Source organism: Platichthys flesus, chromosome 15, assembly GCF_949316205.1.
Source record: "Platichthys flesus chromosome 15, fPlaFle2.1, whole genome shotgun sequence".
NCBI classification, from domain to species: Eukaryota; Metazoa; Chordata; class Actinopteri; order Pleuronectiformes; family Pleuronectidae; genus Platichthys; species Platichthys flesus.
Genome location: NC_084959.1, coordinates 14,927,062 through 14,950,042, shown reverse-complemented (window position 1 = coordinate 14,950,042; position 22,981 = coordinate 14,927,062). Strand labels below are relative to the sequence as shown.

Here is a 22,981-nt window from a genome sequence, read left to right as displayed (position 1 = left end):
CATGTACAACAGTTTGTCTTAGGTTTCTCTCCGATTCCCAAGTTAATGAGAGGGTATACGATTTTTTTCCAGGACTTACAAAGGAAGCGCAACTGACATGAGATTCTTGATGCTGGGAGCTTTGTTGCTCATGTCACTCGCACTTTCAGTCTAGCAAAAATACCTTCTTTTGCACATGAGGAGCATCTAATGGAGAACAACGATGAACAATGACAGAGCTGGGAGAGGGGGCAGAGGAAGCTTGGCACCATGGAGGACATTAAGAATGTGGACTGAATTATTTCTAGGTGTTGGAGTGATACAAACAATCATCTAAGCACAGTTGCCGACAAAAAGCCCCTGTTCGGTGCCCGGTTAGCAGTCATTGAGAACTCTTCAAAGACACGATAAGAGAGGCTACCCGCAAACTCCTACCTGACCACTGTGGGCGAGTACTCCAGCCAATCAGAGAGCAGGACAGGGTGAAAGTTAATGTAGTATAGTTTGTTGTGTCTTTCTGTGAGCAGGATGATGAAACAGAGGATGGCTGCAAGTATATACTCAGTTAATTAAAAAAACAAATTACTGTGCTGCCAAATTCTATATATATCCCTGTCGTAGCATTGATTCCTGTCCACAGTGCCATTTGGGGAGCAGGGCAGGAGAGGTGAGACACAGCACATGAGCTTTGCAGGCATTTTGTGATTGTGATACCTGTTAGGATGCGATGTAGGCAGCATGAACTGGAACTCTACGATACATGTGTTGTCCCTCAACTGTCGATGCTGGACGCTGTTGAGCTCGTAGGCGATGTACGCTCTGCGCACGTAAACCTGAATTTATCAGAGAGGAAACCACAGAAAATATTAGTTAGCTATTAGCTAATGGATTAGTTCTTAAATTACATAAAAGCTAATTGATTTGTAGAGTGAAATCCTCATGGATCTCACCTCCAGGGCAGCCATCCTGACCACCTGATTACTGTGGTAGAAGAAGTTGGGCAGAACATCAAAGATGGATGTCTCTGAGAGGATCAGTTTCTAGAGAGAAAATTGATGTACAGGTATCTTCAACACTGTCTATTATCAAAACATGAAATCAAGCCACAAATGCTCGTCGAGTCACTTATTACCAACCTGCAGGTTCTCAATGCAGAATTGGTGTCCGTACATATCAATAGCAGAGAGGAAGATAGACTCCACCTGGTTGTGTCGTAGCTCATAAGAGGGAAGGTGGGAGGCTATTAGTACCTGCAGAGGGGGGAGATGCAGATAACCTTCCACATTAGGTATACAAGCGTAGGTTACACATGTCATTGATATATTCATCACTTTTGAGTCTCTTTCTGTACAGCTTCAGCTCCACCTTTAAAATGTTTAATGTCCAAAGATCTCATTTAGTTTTTTCCTAACAAATAACGGGCATAGGGGAGTAAACAGTGACATCTAGTGGTGAAATTCTCACTATGACTTGTGCAGAAAAACCTAACCCTAACCCTTGTTGAAAAGTTATATAACATGTTCAGTTTACATTCAGCAGAGGCTCTTAGTTCTTATATTTAAGATATTTCAATTCCATATTTCCCTTACACTGGACTCCAATACCAATACCTGGACTTGGCATGTCGGCAGTTCTTATATGTATAAGAAGTGATATTTCAATTCCATATTTCCCTTACACTGGACTCCAATACCAATACCTGGACTTGGCATGTCGGCCGATACCAAGTACATTTATTAAAGGATTCACAACTAATATGTTTTAACAGCTGTATGCTACTAATTGCTGTTAAAGAAAAGAAAATTGTAGTTTCATCTGGATAAAACTAAAATATATGCATTGTACTGTTTAGTTGTTTCTGAATGTTGAGGACTGAGCCTTTTTTGTTTAAATAAATTGATCAACCGTCTGACCTGCCGAGCACGAAGCGCAACCTTGGCATTGGTTGTCTTGCTGAGCTGGGTGAGTTCGGTCAAGATGGCCATCAGTTCATCTGTCAGTGTGGGATCACGGCCACACAGCTGGTCCTGCACATAGGAGAATATAACTAGTTTGATATTCCAAACAATCTACTTAAGAAAAAGAAGAATAAGAAGGAACTTCTATACATTTATATCAAATTCATATCATCACCGTTTCCTATAAGGACAGTTCAACAGTTTACATGATTGTTTTTCAGAAAATTGCTTTCATCAATTACTTGCTTGATTGAACAGCAATTAATGGAATTGCATCATAACAGGTGTACTATAAGTCTATAACATTGTTGCTAATGCATAAACATATACAAACATATATATATCAGCATGGTTAATCTACCTGACCATCATCGTAACCATCATCAAAATTATAAAAGTTATAGAAGGAAAGTTAAAATCCTTCACCGTCACTCACAATCAGCATTGTAACCAGCAGGTTCTTCTTGGTGACTTGGGCATGGGAGAAGATGTAGTTAAGCACATTGGCCATGTCGCCTTTGTTTTCCTCACGCAGAGCAAACACACATTTGTCATAGTGTCCTGTAAACAAGCAAATAAACAACACGCAACAGCTTTAGTTAATACTGTATAGTTGAAGTGCAGAGTCACAGATTGCTACCCTCTGAAAAATGCTACAGGTCCTTCCAGAGTCTTAACGACTTAAAGATTGTATCCATTCGCCATTAGAAGACTTTACCAAGTGAAACAATATCCTCAATGTGCAATACTTTCATGTGCACTGTTACAATGTGCAACAAAACTAAACACATGCTCTCTACTTTTTCATATATGTTAGACTTTATTGTATCTACTTGTCTGTATGAAACCTTCTGTACCACTGGGACACTTAATTTAATTGTACACTATTCAATGTCAATAAAGGCATTGAATTGAATTCAACTGAACCGAAGATGCTGAAGGAGTTTATTGTGAAAGAGCGCCACCAAAAGGAGAGAACAAGTAAATGCATTTCTTCTGATGAATTTGTGTTGCACAACAAATTACACCCTGTTACCCCTGCATGTTCAAACATGTCCCAAATATAAAGCCTTGAAACCAATACAGTCAGTGGGTGGCTCCTGTTCCTTACCATTCTGAAACTGGATCTCTACTTTCAGGTATTGTCTGAGCAGGTCCATCACCACTGCCTTCATGTGTCCTCTGATACCACTGCGATACCTGTTGGAGAGAGAAAATAAGTCAAACAAAGAAAAATGCACCATGGAACTCAGTAGGCATGTGAAAAAAACATAGATCCGCCCATCAGGAGACACAATGACTACAAAAACAAACAAAACCAAATGCAAAAAAATTCAGAACATCTCAGTGTTAAAGTGTCACTGAGGGTCATCAGATTACAATGATCAATGTGTGAAACCTTTCATCACTTTGACGTGTTGACTACGATACTCACTTCTGTACCAGCTGAACAATGCTTTGAGTGTTCATGAAGAAAACCTCTCTCTCCGACTTCTTGTTAAGAGTAGCAGCGTGGCTGTCTAGGATGTTTGCAATCTGGAAACAAAGGAGATAAACCATATTAGCATTTTATCCCAACAACAGTGGAGATTCATAAGCAGGTAATCCACAGAGCACAGATGACCCCTCTGCGATCGTCAGGGACCCCAGAGAGAATATGAAACTCTGACAAGGTGTGAAATAAGGATAAAATATGCATATATATCTATCAGAGTTTTCCAATCAATAGCGAATCAAATCCAGTGTAATCAAAGGATAGACATATTTCTTATTGCAGATTTAAATTGAATAATAGTAAACACTTTCTCTGAATGTGTGAGCAAGTGGGAGAGACAGAGAAAGCACTTAAATCCTTCTTACCCTTTTAATGCGATTTATGTTTTGAAATCTATCGTTTACACAAGAATCTGCGCAAAGAGAGAAGCAGGTTGATACTAATCTTCTAACGGATCGGAAAAATCCAAGTGAATCAGGACAATACAGGAGAGAATTCATGATATTAAACTAAATAAGACTAAGAAAGGAAGCAATTGCTGGAAAACTGTACCACCTTTTTTAAAACAAACCTCTAGTTTTCGCTATTGTTTTGTAAATCTTACGTGGCAATGTGCAATATATGTATACATTTCTGAACTGGGGTTATAATGGAAACTAGTAGTACTACTCATTGCACGCATAAAAAAAAAGGTGAGTTTCTCGACAGGTGTTTTTACTATAGAAAACAAGGTATTTGACATATGTTGTGAATGGTGTGTGCTTGCGTTTTGCGTCACCTGCTGGCTGGGGAACTGGCAGAGCACAGACGTGATGTTGCTGGCATACTGAGCCATCTCCTTCTTGATGGCCTTCTCCACAGCAGGCGGGATGCGACCCGACACACTGGTCATGATGTCTTGAAGCTCCAGCAGCGGCAGAGAGGGATCACGCATGGTTTTCATCAGCCTTTCCACCCATTCTTTCAACTAGGAAAGACACAGGAGGTACATAGTATATTTAGGAATCAGCTTGAAGTTGGGAGTCTTGATGCTGGTGTGTTCTCGGGTGTGTATGAATTCTCACCTTAATGCTGAAGAACGGCTCAGGAAGACAGTAGCCATTCATGATGTGGACAAGGTGATCAAGTGTGTTGTGGAAGACTCTGTGCAGCTTCTCCCCTCTCAGAGCTACTGCCTGGATAGCAGGCAGGGCCCCTGTGTGCAGCTCTGCCTGCAAGACAAATACAACACAAATGTATACAGTACTTTGCAAAACTGTTACACATACAGGCAGTGCAAGTTGAATAGTATAGTATTGGTGGTAGACATACTGTTAAAGAGAAAAGCTATCACCTCTCAATGATATTAGTTATAAAATTAGATAAGATGTGATTTGTGAATCTCTACATGGTTTTCGCAAGTTACAAGTCTTTTTAAGAACATTAACAATTTTAGACTTATGTCAAGTACAACAGATATGAAGGAATATCTGAGTCCAATAGTTATCTACACTCCCCCATAACTGAAGATAAGTTTAAGAAGCTTTGTAGAGAATAACCCTCAGCAGGAGTTTTCCATAGTCCTTCCCAGGGCCAAGCCGAGTGTACTCAGATAAATCTCAAACGGGGTGTTGTAAACTAAGTTATCAGGTCCATGTTGGTCTTGATTTCAGTCATAATACTTTTAAACTTTAGACTTTAAACAAAAATGCTCACCCAAATAACAAAAATTCAAGGCTCATAGAGTAAGAGAAGTGCAGTTCTTTAGAATGAAAATGCAAACCTCTGTCATTTAGACAGAGGTTTTACTATTCAGAGAGATCAGAAAGCTACACAGTGTCATAACTTGAAATGGAAACTGTACTTCTGAACTAAACAAGACATAATGCACAACACGGTTGACTTGGCAGCTGGTTTATGGAGAATCCCAGTTGTTGTACTACGTTAAGTACCTGTTGCACTCTGCTCGGGTCATCCAGCTGCAGCTTAGCAATGACACAGCCGAGCTCCAGTGCTGCTCCGCCTCTCTTCACGTAGTGGATACACCCAGACTCTGCAGCTGTGAGGGTCATCACCATCTTCATCACCTGGAATTTAAAAGCATCAGCGTTTACATCTAAACCATCTATTAAACCATCTATTTCTTCTGGTCAACAGACACATGAGTGGGAACATGCTGTCCTGTACCTCTATCTCAGCATAGCACTGGCCAGAGAAGACGTGTCCGCCGTCCTCAACTGTGTACTGAATGATTTTTCCTGCTGATGGAGAACGCAGCAGCGAAGGATCGTTCTCCTTTTCAAAAACGCAAGTCTTATTCCCAATTGTGATGCGATACCTACCGATAAAAAAAGGATTTTGCCAATAATTAATTTTTCATTCTACACTTAATTAGTAATAGAAATGTCATTGTGACAATTTTCTTTTTCTTACCTGTCAACCTCCTCCTTCATGTAGGTAGTGTAGCTGCTGCCATCATACGACAGCAAAAGACCTCCATCGCTGAGCCGATGGACGTCCACCTCAGCTGAGGTGCTGTTCATGATGACCACGTAGGAGTTGGGAGACTGGCGTGTCACTGTCAGGACATACTTCAGGCCTTCATATATCAGCTCCACATCCACAGTATTGAGTAGTGTGTGTGCTGGCAGCACCTGGCCCCTGATCAGATTAGTGTCACATATTTTATATTCACACTTCAAGCCGCTGCTCCACACTGATGACTGTGACATGCCATGGGCATTACCTTTCCAGAGAATGCAGGAAATTGGACACACTGTTCCTCAGATTTACATCTGCCACATGAAGAGCTCCACTCACGATTCCCAGCATGGTATCAGGGCGCTCCGCCTGCACAAAACTTTCACTTTACTTCTCGGCCAGGAAAATATTAAACATTTAATCTTAAATTCCAATGTCATGGTCACAGAAAGATAATAAACAAGGTCTTAGAAATTATCCCTGCACTTGAATGTAGTGCTGCGTCAACACTGACATAATAATATGGAAGAGTGTTTCAAACATGAGCTTTTGTTTTTATAGTTTTCTCACATCCAGTGGCCACAGCTGGAACATGTCATCATACCTGCATCTTCTCTGAGATGAGCCTATCCAGCCAGCCAGTGTCTATGGTGTTTTGCTGGAAGCTTTCTGTCTCCAGAAGCTTAATGAGGTATTCCACTGTGGTCCTGAAGTCGCCTCTGATGGACAACTCCTTCAGAGCCACCACCATATTGCTTGAAAATAATTAAGATATAACAAAATTAGACAAAATATAAAAACATCTATTTGAAAACTGCAAAGAAAAAGAATCCCATTATAAATAAAAGGTTTGCTCTCTGAGACACGTGTACTCACGAGATGGCTTCTTCACGATTCTCCCCCCAGGAGAAGCAGTGTCCAAACTGGGAGTCAGCAAACTCGTGCAGACCCCCGGCTGCCGCGACACTGAAGTAGCCCCACACGTTCTTATTGCTGCGGAAGTTCAGCTCTTGCACCGTTCCGGAGCTCGGCTTGAAACCCTGCGATCAGACACGGATACCACACTTCATCTTCTTCATAAGCTAAACCAAAAACAGCTAACTTGATATTTAGACAAGAGTAGCATTCTGATGTAATAACAATGGACTTTCATAATAGGTAAAACATAACTGTTAAGTGTAAAAGTGTCAAAATAAAAAGGAAAGAAACCATGGCGTTTAGCTACAAGTATTATATTCATACCTCGTCAGGGTTTTCACTAGTGATACGTGCTGCAATGACATGGCCCCGTGGGGAGGGGGCATTGGATAGACCCTCAAAGTCAATGAGACTATCTCCCCAGGGCTGGACCCCATAAAGCATCCTGATGTCTTTGATCCGGTGAAGAGGAATACCCATGGCAATCTGACAGGAGAAGGTGGGATCAAAACAAGTTTAAACTCATACAGAGCACACACTCACAGGCCCTGACCTAACAGAGATTCTGTCTGGCATGCTTATCAAATTGTTGTCAGTATGTTTTTATGTTTTCTAGACAACTGATAAGAAGCATCTTGCAGACAGAACAAGTCCCATTGTTTCCTGTTCAAAGACAGCAGTGTGTGAGTGGGTGACACTCCCACTGTAACATCCAATCAGCTTGACTACACTGCATTTCTCAGCAACACTGCCCTTCAGCCTCTCTGCCACTGACCTATTTACACACAATCCTAAACACTGCAGACCAGGCCACATGACATGCTGCGGCTACCACTACTGGATCCCACTACACGAGTTCAGCACGTTGCCTCTCTCTTTAGCAGTCGGTTGCCTGGCGACATGGGACCGGTCAAATGCAGAGCAGTGAGGGTGGTGAAGCATGCTAACTCTGTCTGCCACAGACTCAAAAGCACGATGTGTAGCGTAACCCACTAGTCTGGACCCTTTCCTGAAATTTCCCAGAGGGACTGTATGAGAGAGGGCAAATGTCAGTAGGTTTTTTCGGAAATTCTCCTGCAAGCTCCCTCGTACAATTCCGAGCTTCAGCTACGTTGATGATGTTTCTATCACATAACGGGTGCAGAACTGGAGTAATACATGAAAAAGAGATGCCATACATGTGGAAGATGGACATAAGTATGTCATTTTGGATGAACAATAGAGTTTGAGAGCTTTTGGAAACGTACTGTTAGAAAGAACACATGATTTCCACCACATGATTTCCACAGCAGAATTCATACATAACATCCTGCCTTCTGCATGCTCTAGCCAAGCTCCACACTTCGCGTCAATGTTCCCGACATTTTCCTGTTAATGTGAATGCATCTGACCTGGACACACTCCTGGTTCTTTCCTCATATGTGAATGTACTAGTCATGCAGTTCATGTCTGAATTTGGCTTGAGACTGACCTGCAGTTGAGCGGAAGGCAAGTTAACATCAGCCACCATCTCAGTACAGGGGTGTTCCACCTGCAGACGAGGGTTGAGCTCCAGGAAGTAGAAGCTGCCGTCCTGGCTGTAGAGGTACTCCACTGTACCGGCACTGACGTAACCCACCATCTTAGCCAGCTTCACAGCACACTGAGGGGAGAGGACAGGTCTGTTCATATCAAAGTTGAAATGTTTTGGTGTTAGAGCTCCATCATTAGCATACATTGATTATGTTAAAGGATTTATACATTTTCCATATCCTCAAACACATCAGCAGGGGCGATGGTAGCAGGAGCTTCCTCTATGATTTTCTGGTGTCTTCGCTGCACAGAACAGTCTCTACCAAACAGTGAAATGGCGTTGCCATACTGATCAGCCAAGATCTGGACCTCCAAGTGGCGGGCATGCCTGGCTAGCTGCATGACGAATATGGGTGAGCCTGGGACTTCTGCCTGGACCTGGAGACCCAAAGAGACAGTGAATCCATGATGTTAAGAAATGCAAAAGGTATCTATACAAAATATTCTTACCCCCCCCCCCCCCCCCTCTCCCCTGAATCCCAGCCTATACAATATGTCAATTCTTGCATGATGTCTTGAATCAAATGCTGGTTTTCACTTACCTGTCTGAAGAGGTTCGAGAAATCATCAGCACTATTGACTTTACGGATTCCTTTTCCTCCCCCGCCTTCTGAGGCCTTAATCATCAGAGGGTAGCCGACCTTCTCAGCAGCCTGGCAATTAAAAAAAAAATGTTCAACATACATGCCGGACTGTACTGTACAATAAAGCACAAGCTACATTCATTTGGTAAAATAAACGTCCGTTAGGTGACTTACTATCAGGCCATCCTCTACATCCTCGATGCAGCCAAGCTCATACACGTCGTGAGGAACGTTGATGGTCTTCTTCTTTTGGTCCGATTCTGTCCATTCTACTGTCAGGCCTGAGAATAACAAAGAGGGAACACAATCAGCATACACGTTCTTACATTTCCATGACATTGTGCGATGTTAGTAACTATCTTTTATGAGCTCTTAATCTCAATTGAAACACCACACAGTTAAAAAAATAGCTAAAACTGTGCACCCACTACACATATTTGGGGTCTTGAGAAATGCAATTTTTTAGGACAATATAAAAACCTATTTTCTTCATCCTATCACGTTATAAATAGTGTCAATAGAAGACTTTTTTTTTAGACACCACTCAAACTTTGACCTACCTGTACCGCTCCAGGGCAGGGTTGGAATGCCAGCCGTCTGAGCGACGATAGAGGAGGCAATCTTGTCTCCTAAAGCCCACATAGCCTGACTGGGGGGACCTGAGGAAGGAGCGAAAAATGAATCCACATAAAGCATTTAAATAAAGAAAATGACTTAAAGCTTAGGGGTCATGAAAAAAAAAGTGTAGAAGTGTTCTCTAACCCATGAAAGCGATGCCATTCTTTTGCAGCAGCTCTGGGAGTTTGGGGTTCTCTGATGCATGACCCCAACCAGCCCACACAGCCTGTACCGGTATGCGTTTTGCAATGTCCAGAATGAGCTCCACATTGGCGTAGTTGTTGTTGTTAGTCCCTCCGGGCACCGGTACGTAATGATCTGCCATTTTGATGTACTCTACGGAAGACAGAAACACAAAAAACGATTTTATAAAAAGACTTTTCATTAGAACGATCAGTTTCCTGCCAGGTAGATTACACATTTCTCGAAGTATAAACCGATTCCTAATAAAGGGGCATTAATGAAAATAAATGATTGATACAGAGAACCTGTATTTCTCAGAAGTGCTAGCATGTACTGCCTATGAGTTGAGAGCTGAGACCTCGGCTGATTCTGGTACCACAGCTGTAACGCCTACTCAGATGTTTTAGATGTTTGAATACAATCCTGTTAAAGCTCACCTGCATTGGCCTTCAGGTCCTCTGGGGTCACCATGACAACAAAGCGGATCGCCCTCTCATTACGAAACATCTCGTAGGCCCAGCGGCGGATGGAGCGCATGCATTTGACTGCTGCGATACCATTGTTGGCGATAAGCACCTAGAGAAGGGAACTCAAAATAGTCCATCAATCTGTCTAATTGTGTCACAGCATAAAAGTTATAGAGACTTAAAAGTTCATTAAAATGCTTCTGGTCATTTTATGGAAATTAAACCACCGTGTCTTTTGAATGTGGTGGCAGAAAAAGCGGAGGGTACGTTTGAAATGATTTTCAGTACAATGAGACCTGGACTAGTAAATTAGTAGGACTTTTGCTTTTAGGTGCTCACGGCAACTGCGAGATATCACTGTGTCTATATATAATGATTGTACAGTGTAAAAGTTGTAACATTTCATGGGTTTTGTTTTTGACTACTTGTCTTCTTGAATGTGGCACAACTGGCTTAGCACTTTTGGCACGTCTTCCAGACTGGAATGTACAAATTATTACCTTCTCGATGACCTTGTTGCCACCGAATCGGGTGACAAATTCAGCGGGGGAAGCCACGGTGAAGTCCCTCTGCAGATCAATACGCCGGCGGTCTCTGCCTTGCTTCACCAGGTGCAACCCTGACATGCTTGGTCTGTGTATTTAAATACAGAAGAAAAACACCTCCAGGTTTAGCAAGAACAGGGTGGAGGTAACTATGCTAATGAAAAGTAAATAACGTGTGCTTTTTAACAGTGAAAAACCGTTTTCACAAGAAGGAACCCGTCTCGAGTGTTTGAACAGCAGCTTTGTTATTATGCATTTTACAACCCATAGATAAAGGACACTGATATCACTTAAAATTTATTTCAGACTATAAACTGGTTTTAAGAGCAGAAAATGTGACTACTGTCTCTTATCTTGAACTTCATAGCTCATTGGCGATTACAGCAGCAATAGAAAAAAAGCCTGAAAATGAATTATGAAGGAATGATAATGTGTTAAACCATCAAAAATGTGATTTATTTCAGGATAAAACAGTTTGTCACCGTGCTCCAAAAAGAACAACTGAAAGAACAAATCTGTCCCCAACTCCTCAAACGTGCTTTCAGGCTGGAGCATGTGCTTCCAACGACTCTTTAAATCAAGCTCCACCCCAGAGAGACCCATGGGGGAGTGGGTAACACAGGGGGAGGACTATGACTTTTGACTGGAGGGTGTGGCAGCGCCTGGGCTCGTTTGGCTGGCTGGATTCTATGGCCTGATTCTGCATTATTGCGTCACTGTTCGGGGTTACCGGCACGAGACAAATGAGCTCCTAGTGAATGGAGGGCTCCGATTTCAATCCAGCTGTGGAAGTGGAGACAGTTTGTTCTGGCCTATGCCTGAGGAGATGATGGGGGTGTTGGAGCACTTCCCATCCAGTATTTCCAGTTTTAAGTCTGCAATACAAATATCTTTGTGTTGAAACCCCCTCCTTGGCTCTCATCCTCTCTGTCCATGTAAAACGTACCACTCAAAACCAGACTGGACATAGAAACTGTCTGGACTCTATAGGGGATCCAGATGTTTATAAAGTGCTAAGAAAATGCCATCAAAATTATGCTTTTGAGAAAATCACATAAAGTGAGGTAATGGGCAAAAACACAACTGTGCACATTACTTGTTGCATAATATAATTTACACTAGAATGTAAAAAGACAGTTGTTTTACATTTTCTCTACATCAGCATGGCTTTATTTTAATCTCAAAGGTTAAAGTTACTTTATAGTAAAAGGAGAGGTCCAATAACCAGTGAAAGACCTGGGGGCTGTCCGTGCTGAATAGCTCCTTTCGACTAATAATTTCTGTGTGTGAAGACTTTCCAACTTTCCCTTACACTTCTGCCTGGACTGCGAGCTGACCGCACAGATTCAGGGCACAGAGAAGCCCTTTAGCAGTGTGCTGCTGGTGAAACCACATTTTTCACACATGCAGTAAAAAGGAGGTGTGCTCCTCCTTCACTGGGTGAAGGAGGAGCACACCTCCTTTTTACTCCTTTTTACAGAAATCCAGTTTTACTCGAGGTCTAACAAGATAATATTTGAAAATGTCCATACTTGATAACCATAGAATAAGAATAAAGAAATCATGGGCTGCCAAAGGTTATGTCTTCATGATATGCAAAAGTAATCAATAATTTTGTAAAACAGTTTAATAATGATAACATTTTTTAAATAATTCAAACATAATTGAATAGCAACAGAGACTAATGAAAAATAAAAACCGTGCAGTTCCTGTGATATTTCCCAAATTAATGAGATGTTTGAGCAGCTTCCTTAACATGATACAGTATTCAGTAGAAATTTTTTTGGCAGTAGTGTGTGGAAAGATAAACACAGAGACCAGAGGCGCTGCGGACTGACCAGGGGTGGATTCTCACCTCAGATTGTTAATGGGGCCATCAATGTGGTCGAAGCCCATATCACAAGTGCTGTCCGAGCTCCCGCTGGACGGCGACGGCGACACCGAGCGCGACTCCTTCTCCTCCGGCTGCATGTCCAGCTTCCCTTGGACTTCGTCCTCCGAGTTCTCCTCCGACACGGACCCCACGATGAAGTGTGAGTTCAGCGCCGCTACAGCCGGGTTCTTCTTGGCAGCACTGTTCTGCTGTGCCATGGCAGGGCGACAGGAACAGGCTGCAATCACTGACAAGAAGAAGAGCAGCGGGGGGGGGGGGGGGGGGGGGGGGGGGGGGGGGGGGTTATAAAGGAGATTCAGAGTTCGAGCAGTGAGGCAAAGTGTGACACGCGCAACTCCCTCTGGGCTGCATGTGATGATGTTTGCCATATTGCAAAAGTGGGTTCATAAACTCAGGTGTCTTGACAATGCCACCTACGTTGCAACACTTGCACCCGCACTGGGTGCAACAGTGCATTGTGTGCAGAGTCCTTGATATTGAAGATACCCAAACATGTTTAAGACAGATAGACACTTTTTATCCTGAAGGAAATTGGAACATCAGGTTTCTTGAAACACACTTACAAGGCAAGAAAATCCGTTTTTAAATCACAGAGGTGAAAGTAAGTCAAAAAGTGAAAAAAAAAGCTATGCAAATAGTCAACAAATGTGTAAGAAATCACTAAACTTTGTTGAATAAAAAACATAACTAAGACCAAAGCCAAACATGTATCGAGTACAGATGCATGTGTGTGGGGGTCTTCTTATTCTAATGCATCAGAAGAAGATGAAGGTGTTTCTGTACATTCGATATATAACACGCATATTTATCAGAATTGCAGAAGACTGAAACTTGTCATCTGGTTCTGATGCTGGTTATACTGCTCTTAGATGCGTACAACCCCTGACGCAGCAAAACCCATTTGAGAATGAAAACCCAAATATTTGTTCTCTATTTAAAACAAGCAATGTCAATAAAAACGTGTTTACCTAACCCGACAGTTGGAGTGAATGGAACCTAACAACACAGAGAGACACTGCGAGCTGCAGGAATCGAGCACGGTGCGTATGTTACAGAGGAAACACGAACATCACCTGCTCTCGTGTTGGACCTCTCCAGGTTCCCCGTTGAATAACACGGGATGTCCCACGCATGGTTAAATACCAGCGAGCCGCAGCCTCCCACCTGTCAGTCCCAGTGAAGGCACACCTTACCTGTAGGCAGCCGCTTGCGGGACCAGAAAAACCAGCCGAGCACCGCGGCCACGGCAAACACGAGCCAGGGCAACATCACAAGTATGTACAGTAGAGCGACAGGTACAGCGAGCTGACGCTACCTGTCAAATCCGGGCTAGCTTAGCCGAGGCGCGGAGGCTAATAACGCCGGTGTAAGCTAGCTTTACGGCCAGTTGCTAATACAATTATGAAGCACCGGTACCGGCGCTGGTAGAGTCCCGCTGTCGGACAGCACCGCTGCCGGTGCCGGTGTGTACTGTCCCGGCAGCGGGCTCCACACCCCCCCCCGCACGCCACAGAACCGCAAACACACAGGTGGCACTAGCCGGGACGAGCAACTCACCGGTGGAGATCAACCGACACGTAATCCTGACACAGTGGAGTCCAAGGGGTCTGAAGAATTAACTGGGTCCGTCAGACATCTCCGATCCCAGGGACGAGGAGGAGACAAGTCACATCACGATGAGGTCACAGCTCCATCAGACGCTAACAGCAGAGAGTGGGGTGATGTGACGCTGCGGCGGGTTACTCCTGGACAACGAACTCTGACCCCCGGCTTCCGCTATAGATCCACACCCGCTAGAAGAGACTGCACACCAACACATTATATTATATTATATTATATTATATTATATTATATTATATTATATTATATTATAAAAATTATATTGGACTTTTATGTAATGTATACAAATCATGTATGTATTGTGCCTTTTGTAATGTAAAGTTCACATTGATGGCCGCTTTTTACTGTATATCCGAGATATCACTGTTGTTATTATTATTTTTCTGTATTATTATTGTTATCATTATTATTATTATGCTGTTTTTGCCTGGCAGTAAATGCAAACGAGCTGCTAGCTAACTCTGGTTGCCTTATATTCTAACAGTTTCCTGTCAAGTAAACAATATAAAAGATCACATTTTAATCAATTGTGCATAACTTTATGTCATATTTAAATAAAATTACAGATTTTATCAAATTACTCAAATGCTCTGCAGATGGTCAAATATTTATGGTTAGTTTAAATTATAATTATTTGTACAGTTTTATGGTTATTATTATTTCTCTAGCTCTACCTCTAAAGTGGGCCACACAGTTTATCGCAATTTTAACGGCAGAGAAGATCTCTTTCTCTCGATCTAGTTTATCATAGGTCTAGGACGGTTTCCTTCGAGAGAGCCAATGAGGTTCCTAGAATATCTGTGGGCGGGTTTGATACGCGTTGTCAGGGGTGTGTTTTCATGGAGTACTGTTTGCAGTTTTGAAAGCTCGTATTTGCTCTTTCGATGTATAAACTATTCGACCGCAGTGAGATTTACTGAACCGTGTATATATGTAGAGTGGTTATGGCAAGAATCGAACAGCAGGGGGGCCGCGCTCAGTTTGTCCAGTACATCCAATGGGTTCGTCAAAAAGAGAAACAGGGGAGGGTGATCAGCACTTGTTGACGTAAGACTTGAAGAGTGCCATCTATTGCAAACATAAAAGTTCATACAAATAGAACATTTCGATCTGTATGTTTTTATTTCTCAACTATTTCGCAGGTACGGGTAAACCAAACATTGCACCAAAATCGGTTGATCGCAAGTTCAAAGCAGCAGATGTAATCCTGCTGGTTGAGGCTGAGGTACAGGTCATGTAGATAAATAACTAAGAGACGAAGAACCATGATTTTGTGCAGCATCGTCTGCAGGGGCGTCTTTCTCAAATCACCAACAATTTAGATAACCATGTAGAATAAGAGAAAACCTGCAGCTGTAAAAGTTGGAAAGCTGGGATTTGCATTTCTCAGAAAGTTGAAATCTTTTTCTGAGACTTCTCGATATTATTGGCTGTCAGAGTCAGTGCTGAAACCTGATCCTCGATTTACACAATACCTCTTTGAGATATTTAGTGAGCCCTACTAAAAAATGCATCGTAGTTATATTTCTGATCCACTAGATGGCCTCAGTGGCCTCTAGTTGGCATTTCTGAATGCAATGGTAGAATGGCAGAGTGAGTTAATCTACTTTTCCCCCCAGAACTGATAATTTAAGGTTTTCTATGGGTTGATATTGCATTATTTACTTATACAAGTAAAACATATATATTTAACTTCCAGGCACTTTCTCCTTTGTGTGTCTTAGCAGTGATCACATGACAGTATTTAAATATTTCACATGAATATTGTTTGTGCTAACAACCTGTGAACTCTCCTTACACACTGGACATCATCAAAATATGAGCTACATAACTTCACATTATTAATTAAGTGGTATTCAAGCCCGGACATGGTGTTTTACCATCAGTGGTGCTGTGCCCCGTTCAATAATTAACCTTTGAATATACATCATCTGACATAATCTTTCTTTTTTTATTCACTTGGCCTGTGAGCTTATAAGAAATAGCTTGCTGAAAGTCAGTGGAAAGAGATCATTTGCAATGGTTTATGGGATGTGTAGATAACCTTGTCATCAGTTAGTTTTTATATTTATTTGAACTGTTTGCCGATGATAAAAGTAAAAATCACGACATTAGGCAAGCATCTGTTTTGAAAACCTTGATGATTCAACAGTATATTTTCTGTAACGATGTAAATTGTAAGTTGTTTGCTTGTTTACAAATTATACAAAGATTTGTTGGGACTATTTTGAAACAAATGGATAAGTGGAGCTACAATCACTAGATGGATGACCAGGGGTAATAGAAACTGCTCATCTTTCTGAGTGGACTTCAATCTGACGAACAACTGGAAACCAGTGGCGGCTCCTGCCAAATTTCTCAGGGGGGGCAATTGTTTTGATGATGGCTAAGGTTACCTGTTTAATGGGTAAATAAACTCAAATCAGCTAGACACTGTCTCATTGTAATACGCACATTTGCATGCTTCTTACCTCTCCCACTCATCCCTTCCCCATGCCTAACATTCATTCACATCCCAGTCCCAACTCTCTCTCTCATATACATACTGTATATATATATATATACACTGCATATATATTGTAAGGCATGTTAAAAGTGTAAGCAATGTAAATTAGATAAACCATATAATCATAGCATTCAGTAAATATTATTGTGCATCATACCTGTGTGTGTGTCTCTCTGAATATAGTTACAGGATTCTTTAATTACTGCTGTATTAAGTATCAAAATGATTACATCAGAACAATGATCATTAGCTTCATATTTGTCTTTTCTTTACATTTGACTGCCAGTGCCTGTGAAGAGAAACGATGAAGGAGGAGAAGAAGTCAGAAGAAATGATGCTAGGAGGCACTAATGTGTTCAGAGGGGCAAAGCACTGCACGTCTATAAGCAAAATCAACATAGAAAATAAAGGACCGAATATATAGATTTAAATTGTCTGTTAAATAAAACATTTAGGAGCAACCGTTGATAAGTAACAGTTTTATTTCTGTGTTCAGTGTCATTAAAGATTTACCTTTATTTTGCACCAGGCTCTTATAGCAGGTGATTACAATCTGCAGTCTCAGAACAGTTTTGAATACAGTCCACTTTTACAGTGCACATACTTCTTCTCTTTTCAGTTGCATCCATGACAATGCAATGTGGGCTGAGTTCGCTTGTGTGGAGAATCAATCAAAAGTGTTTTGGGAGCCAAATTATGCAGCAATATTATTATGTTTGTGGTCATGAGGCAGCAGAAAGAAAGATTTCTTACAACAGACACCCGCATTTTTAACTTAAACAACACTATAAACTTATGTGTGTGAAAACATTGACATTACATGTGAAGAATGTCTTCTAAAATTGTGACACACAGACGCTTTAGCCAGATAACTTGACACCCTGCAAGATGACCTTTATTGAAGACATTTTTCTGTTAGTGCTCGTAAAAAAACAAACTTGCGTTGAAATTGGCAGGTGGGACTGTGATCATTTTCATTGTTCGGTCACAAATGGCTTGGATCAGCCATATTTCAAACAGAAATCTGAAAACCGTATCGTAGAAAACAATTTGAATAATTCCCTAAAGCACATTATTGTTCCTTTTATAGTTTGGGTTGCCCAAATTGTTTCTGATATGCATCTTTAATTTTTTACCAGATTATTTAACTTCCCATAGGTGATTCAATTTATCACGTTACTCCAAAAATTCAAGACCCTAAAGCACAACAGAGTCAATGATGGCAGACAAAGTCTTTACTGTTCAAATAAGGCATACAAAGCAGGCAACAGTCCCAAGAGGGCGGCAAACAGTCAGAAGCAGGAACACTTGGGAGCTTGGCAATGAGCACGAAGACAATCGGACAACTGGTGAGTGGAAACACGGAGATGCAGTCTGTATAGGTGGCTAGGTGGATGGGAACAGGTGTGTGCAGGGGCGGAATTTCCAGCAAGGGGTTATCTTGCAGAGGGGCGGGGCTGTGTCTGATATTTACTTGAACAAGTGACATCTAGGTTAAAAATAAGCATTGTTCAAAAGCAAGGGAAACTATGTCCTCTCTTTCACATGTGTATTATCATGGAAACTGACCCACCTCAATATCCATCCACCCTTCCGCCATTGGCATACTGTACGCGATATGATTGCTACAGCTATAAGAGTAATTCATGTATATTGTACAGGTTGAAACTGGAAACCAACTCCGAAGATCAAGAATACGCATGAAATACTCATGTATGGTGTTGAATGCTCAATATGCTCATAAAATGTGTTATATATTCTATACAAAAAAAAAACTTGGGATGTGTTGACAAGGTAAAAATCGTGGTTTTCATTCTAGCGTTCACTGAACCTCAAGTAAGTTTTGTCTATTATATAATAAGATGTTATAAAGCGGCAACACATACAGGTCATTATTATGTGCAACTTCATAAACTATTCTCTGTGTTTTTGTCAGTGACATCCTTATTTAAGTCCATCACGTGTAAAATGAAAAACAAGTGATAAAATACTTTTTTAAGGAGTATGTAGTTTATCAATAACCAGATTATATACGTTCTGCAGTTCATCCATTGAACCATTAACAGTGGTTTTATGTGCAGGAGTCCTCTGCTTAGCCGTGGGTTTGTAGGTGTGATTGTTGCCCAGTTGACCTGACTGTCTGCTGTTGGACTTGGACAGCTCCGATAATGAGTTCGAGGCCCCAGATGATCTGTCTGTAAACAGGCTTTGGCTTGAAGTGGCAGAGGTCGGGATGTGATAGGGGCTGAAACGCAACCAAGGCGACCGGGAGCTGCGGTAACAGTGGTTTCTGGTAGAAGTGGGCAGAGCCGGGTTGATCCCTGCCGGGGCTGCCATGTAGTGGTACGGGTACGACAGCAATCCTCCAAACGGTGACAGTGAGAGTCCCTGTATGAAAGAATAAAATTAGACCTTTGGTGACTTGCAACGCAATAACATACCAGGAATCCAGCTGATCTCCCTACGTGAGCCTTTCTGCCCAAACTAAATTAGCTACAGTAGTTGGCCAAAGTACCTGTAGTATAAGATACAGCCGCTGCACGTTCACGCTACCAGGCACTCGCGGCTTTGCTCATTATATGTTGGTCAAAGCAACTTCTTCAACAACTCTTGGATCATTTATTTCTCTACTGAATGAGAGCAAATACGTTTGAATGTTGTTTTCCAAGCTTTTGTGAGGTTATTCCAGTTGACAATTTTTTTTCGATTCCAGAAATCTTTTCTGATTGCAATATTCTCTCTAAAAATTATTGTAACTCAAAAGTCTAAATAAAAATAATATGATCTGCAAATGATCCTGGCTGATGACGACATGGTTTCTGCCGTTCAGTACAATGTAAGAGGAGAAAGTGCTTCTCATAAAAACGTACGGAGTCTATTTCTCTATGTGAATTGTTAGAGTGCAGAATCGTACCTGAGATGCCAGCATGTGCTGCGACAGGTGGTACATGAAGGGAGATGGAGAGGTGATGCTCTGAGGAGGCAGGCCTCCGTTGTCTAGTTCATTCAGTCCAGACAAAGAGGAAAATAGATGTCCCACACCCGCAGTGGGGAAACTCTCCGGTTTCCCTGACAACTGCCCCGGATGAAACAGCAAGGGTGCCCCAAGCTTTAGAAACTGTTGGCCGTGTGCACCTGCAAAATCGAAAGCCTGAAGGTGACCGTCGCTGAGAGATGATGACGGACTCACAGGCACGACCCCGTCTTAGGAATCACTCAGGTGCTTTTTTGAAGAGTCCATCTCCACGCAGTACATCTCATCGGAGGTTGTAAACGCTGCTCTTTCTTTTGTTGCGTCCCGATTGCCGTTACCCTTGCTGAGGGCCGACCTGTTCCGCAGTAGCTCCTCGCCTCTCCGACTCAGAGTAGGAGTGCGCTCATCCCGGGAGCAGCTGGCTTCTGCTGTGTCCTCTTGCTGGAGCTCAATATCTGAATCACCTCCAGTGTTGTTCTCGTCTGCAGGGAAATAAAATGCTTCATTTTAAATATGTATATATTTTCAATTAAAAAGCAGCAATGTCCTGCTCAAGTTCGTATAACATTGGGTCACAGCTGTGACAGAGGTGATGGACGCAAGAGCCATGTCAGTTGTTTGTGAAGCATAATATTACTGTGTCATTTCAAATATATCATATCATTTGGGATCACAGACGTGCTGTTATTCAGGCTTAATAGTGGCATTAAATACTGTAGGTTCACCCACCAAAGCAGGTTGGGGTGGACATCAGGGGGCTGCTCACCAGCTCCAGAGGGGAACAGAAGGGGTCACTGGTACAGGGCGGCTCACACGAGTCCTCGGACTCCGCACTGTCCCGGTCCACTTTGCTTCGGCTCTCGTGCAGCAAGGACACGTTCAGCTGATTATTCCTGCGGAGCACACATCTATTTTAAATATGGCCTCTTGGTGCCGTGTGTGCTTTGGTGGTGAAAAGGCAATCACCTCTTTTCTCGCTTCCCATTCCCAGTGGCCCGGAACCCTTTGGCAAAGGGGTTATGGTCGATTTTCAGCTGCGTAATCTCATGGAGAAAAAAAGACGATGCTGAAAGTTAGTCATTGCAAAAACAAGCTGACAGATTGAGTGACGCATTAGCATCCACATATGTGAAGCCAGGGAAGGCCCATTTTCCCAATGTGCTCCAAAGGACGTTTGACTCGTATGTTCCAACTGCGGATAATAGATCAGGTCGGCTGTGACCGTGTGCGGCTGTGCATGTGAAAGGGCAGGTGAGGAGAGATGATGGTGGGGAGGACATGGGGGAGGGCGGGGGTTTACCTTTTCATTCTGATAGGCAGTGACAGCGATGAACTCTGTCTCAGGGAATGCATAAGTCCGGAAGGTGCTGTAGGGAAGCTTCATTATGTCGTTGGCCCTGACGATGTGAAACCTGAGCTGGTATTTATGCATCGAGTTCAAAATTGTCTGGAAAGACAAAGACACGAGACACATGATTAAATGATTATAGGTTTGTGATATAATGTTGGAAAAAAATAGGGGAACAAGCTAATCCACATTGAGAGTTTTACAACAATAAAAGTGCCATAAGCCACAGCAGTCGAAATGTCAATTAGTAGGCCATGCAACTTACAAATCCGTGCTTATCCGAAATATTATTGGTGAGTTTGAGTTTATGGAAAGCGACGGGCTTGCTCATCCACTGCTCCCCTTTGGACGGGCTGTCCGGGTGGATGTACATGCGCTTTGGCATCTCCGGGTCGGCCTTCCCGGCCACCGTCCAGCGGGAGTTGTGGAACTTATAGCGGCAGTCGTCGACAGCGATGAGGTCCATCAGCAGGATGTACTTGGCTGCTTCATCGAGCCCCTGCACCCTCACTTTGAAAGGCGGGAACATCCTCCTGTGGCAGAGAATCAACCATGAAACTGACGGGTTGAGTTGGAAATAATTCTGACTTTGTGTAATTTGGGATTTATCTCGAATCCTATTGTAGAAAGTGGAAGATTTAAGAGGCTGGATCAAAGGACAATTTTATAATTGTAATATAACTTTTCTATTCCTCTATATTTTTAGGAATTTTAGCCCCTGTAAAAAAAATTTTACAAGGCACATTTTATGTACATGCACTGTATTTTTTATTGAAATGTCTATTTGTTATTGGTATGATTTACATGTTGAATTTGAGTGTGCATGTCAATTAATGTGAATTGTCTCTTTTAAATAAATATGCATTAGTATAATGAAACCTTTGCTGTATTGCTATTAATGAAAACTATATTGGGATAACTATTGGTTTATCATTTATCGAGCAACTCCAGTGGTGATGACACGTTTGAAGGCAGAAATAAAATGATCTAACTTCAAGTTCCCTTTGTGGCGCTTTCTCTGGATTGAGTGAACTGGGGTTTGCTGAGCCTACCTTCCAGACTTCGTAATGACCATCTCAGTTCCCATTTCGTGAAATTCATTCCATAGGCACTTCGAATCCAGAGTGACGCTCGGGTCGTCATCCAGCGCCGCCGCCTCTGGCTGCAGGCTCGTCTTGGACCGCGGGTGGAGGCTCGGATGCTGGCGGCGCAGAGCCGCGCGCAGCCCCGCCTCAGAGGCAGCCTGCTCCGGGACGGGCTCGGTGAGAGAGGAAACGTCTGGGAAAGCCAGCGCGGTGAAGGAGGGGGGCTGCGCGGCGGTCAGGAAGGCTGACAGGGGCAAGGCACCGGGTCGACGAGCTGGGAAAGGATGGTACGCCATTACAGCCGCTGGTCGTCAACTGGATCTCTCATCGGGGCATCCGATCAGACAGGTGGGCATGGTCAGGTCTCAGCACGCGTCTAAATCCAAAGTGCTTTATGAGTTTCTGGGTCTGGTAAGGAGGTCATGAGAGGAGAGAAACTGGAGCAAAAGCAAGAATAATCCACATCATGGTACAACATAGGAGAGGAATGCGCACTTTGGAAAAATGTGCCAAACTGCAGGGAGGGCGCACAGAGAGGAAACGGGACGGGGTCTACTCTGTCACTCTTCGGTCCATCCCGGCACATGCACGGACACGCACTGAAGCGACAAAGTTCTCCCTCATCAGCTCTCTCCTCTCTTTTTCAATTGCAGAGGCGCTGGGCGTGGTTTGCCGCGCTCAGGCTAGAGGGCGACAGAGGGATTTGAGGATTAGATGGGGACAGGGCGCGCAAATAGTCTAATAGCACAGCATGAATGGGTGAACTGGTGACCAC

The 22,981-nt window shown here is 42.7% G+C and overlaps 2 protein-coding genes across 8 annotated transcripts in view; both read right to left on the bottom strand.

The window, feature by feature from the left end:
* Positions 1-14,382, bottom strand: part of acaca (acetyl-CoA carboxylase alpha) — a 33,239-nt gene extending 18,857 nt beyond the window's left edge. For all 7 annotated transcript variants that reach the window (XM_062405750.1, XM_062405752.1, XM_062405753.1 and 4 more), the window contains exons 1-26: positions 14,231-14,382; positions 12,635-12,899; positions 10,735-10,867; positions 10,205-10,343; positions 9,729-9,920; positions 9,527-9,625; positions 9,141-9,247; positions 8,925-9,035; positions 8,551-8,760; positions 8,282-8,452; positions 7,135-7,296; positions 6,769-6,932; positions 6,497-6,647; positions 6,158-6,261; positions 5,845-6,072; positions 5,599-5,749; positions 5,364-5,498; positions 4,497-4,643; positions 4,211-4,399; positions 3,373-3,473; positions 3,049-3,137; positions 2,374-2,498; positions 1,893-2,006; positions 1,116-1,229; positions 930-1,019; positions 694-812 (exon numbers count right to left, since the gene is read on the bottom strand). In XM_062405750.1, coding sequence (XP_062261734.1) covers positions 694-812; positions 930-1,019; positions 1,116-1,229; positions 1,893-2,006; positions 2,374-2,498; positions 3,049-3,137; positions 3,373-3,473; positions 4,211-4,399; positions 4,497-4,643; positions 5,364-5,498; positions 5,599-5,749; positions 5,845-6,072; positions 6,158-6,261; positions 6,497-6,647; positions 6,769-6,932; positions 7,135-7,296; positions 8,282-8,452; positions 8,551-8,760; positions 8,925-9,035; positions 9,141-9,247; positions 9,527-9,625; positions 9,729-9,920; positions 10,205-10,343; positions 10,735-10,867; positions 12,635-12,870 — 3,581 coding nt within the window. In that variant the 5' untranslated portion in view covers positions 12,871-12,899; positions 14,231-14,382. The remainder of the gene's footprint in view (positions 1-693; positions 813-929; positions 1,020-1,115; positions 1,230-1,892; positions 2,007-2,373; positions 2,499-3,048; positions 3,138-3,372; positions 3,474-4,210; positions 4,400-4,496; positions 4,644-5,363; positions 5,499-5,598; positions 5,750-5,844; positions 6,073-6,157; positions 6,262-6,496; positions 6,648-6,768; positions 6,933-7,134; positions 7,297-8,281; positions 8,453-8,550; positions 8,761-8,924; positions 9,036-9,140; positions 9,248-9,526; positions 9,626-9,728; positions 9,921-10,204; positions 10,344-10,734; positions 10,868-12,634; positions 12,900-14,230) is intronic.
* A 3,583-nt stretch (positions 14,383-17,965) lies between these two features.
* Positions 17,966-22,696, bottom strand: LOC133969763 (T-box transcription factor TBX2b-like). The gene is given in 7 exon segments (XM_062406452.1): positions 17,966-19,187; positions 19,714-20,255; positions 20,503-20,666; positions 20,740-20,816; positions 21,074-21,220; positions 21,387-21,654; positions 22,174-22,696. Coding segments are annotated over 7 exon segments (1,920 nt in total). The 5' UTR covers positions 22,503-22,696; the 3' UTR covers positions 17,966-18,794.
* Between the last annotated feature and the right edge of the window lie 285 nt (positions 22,697-22,981).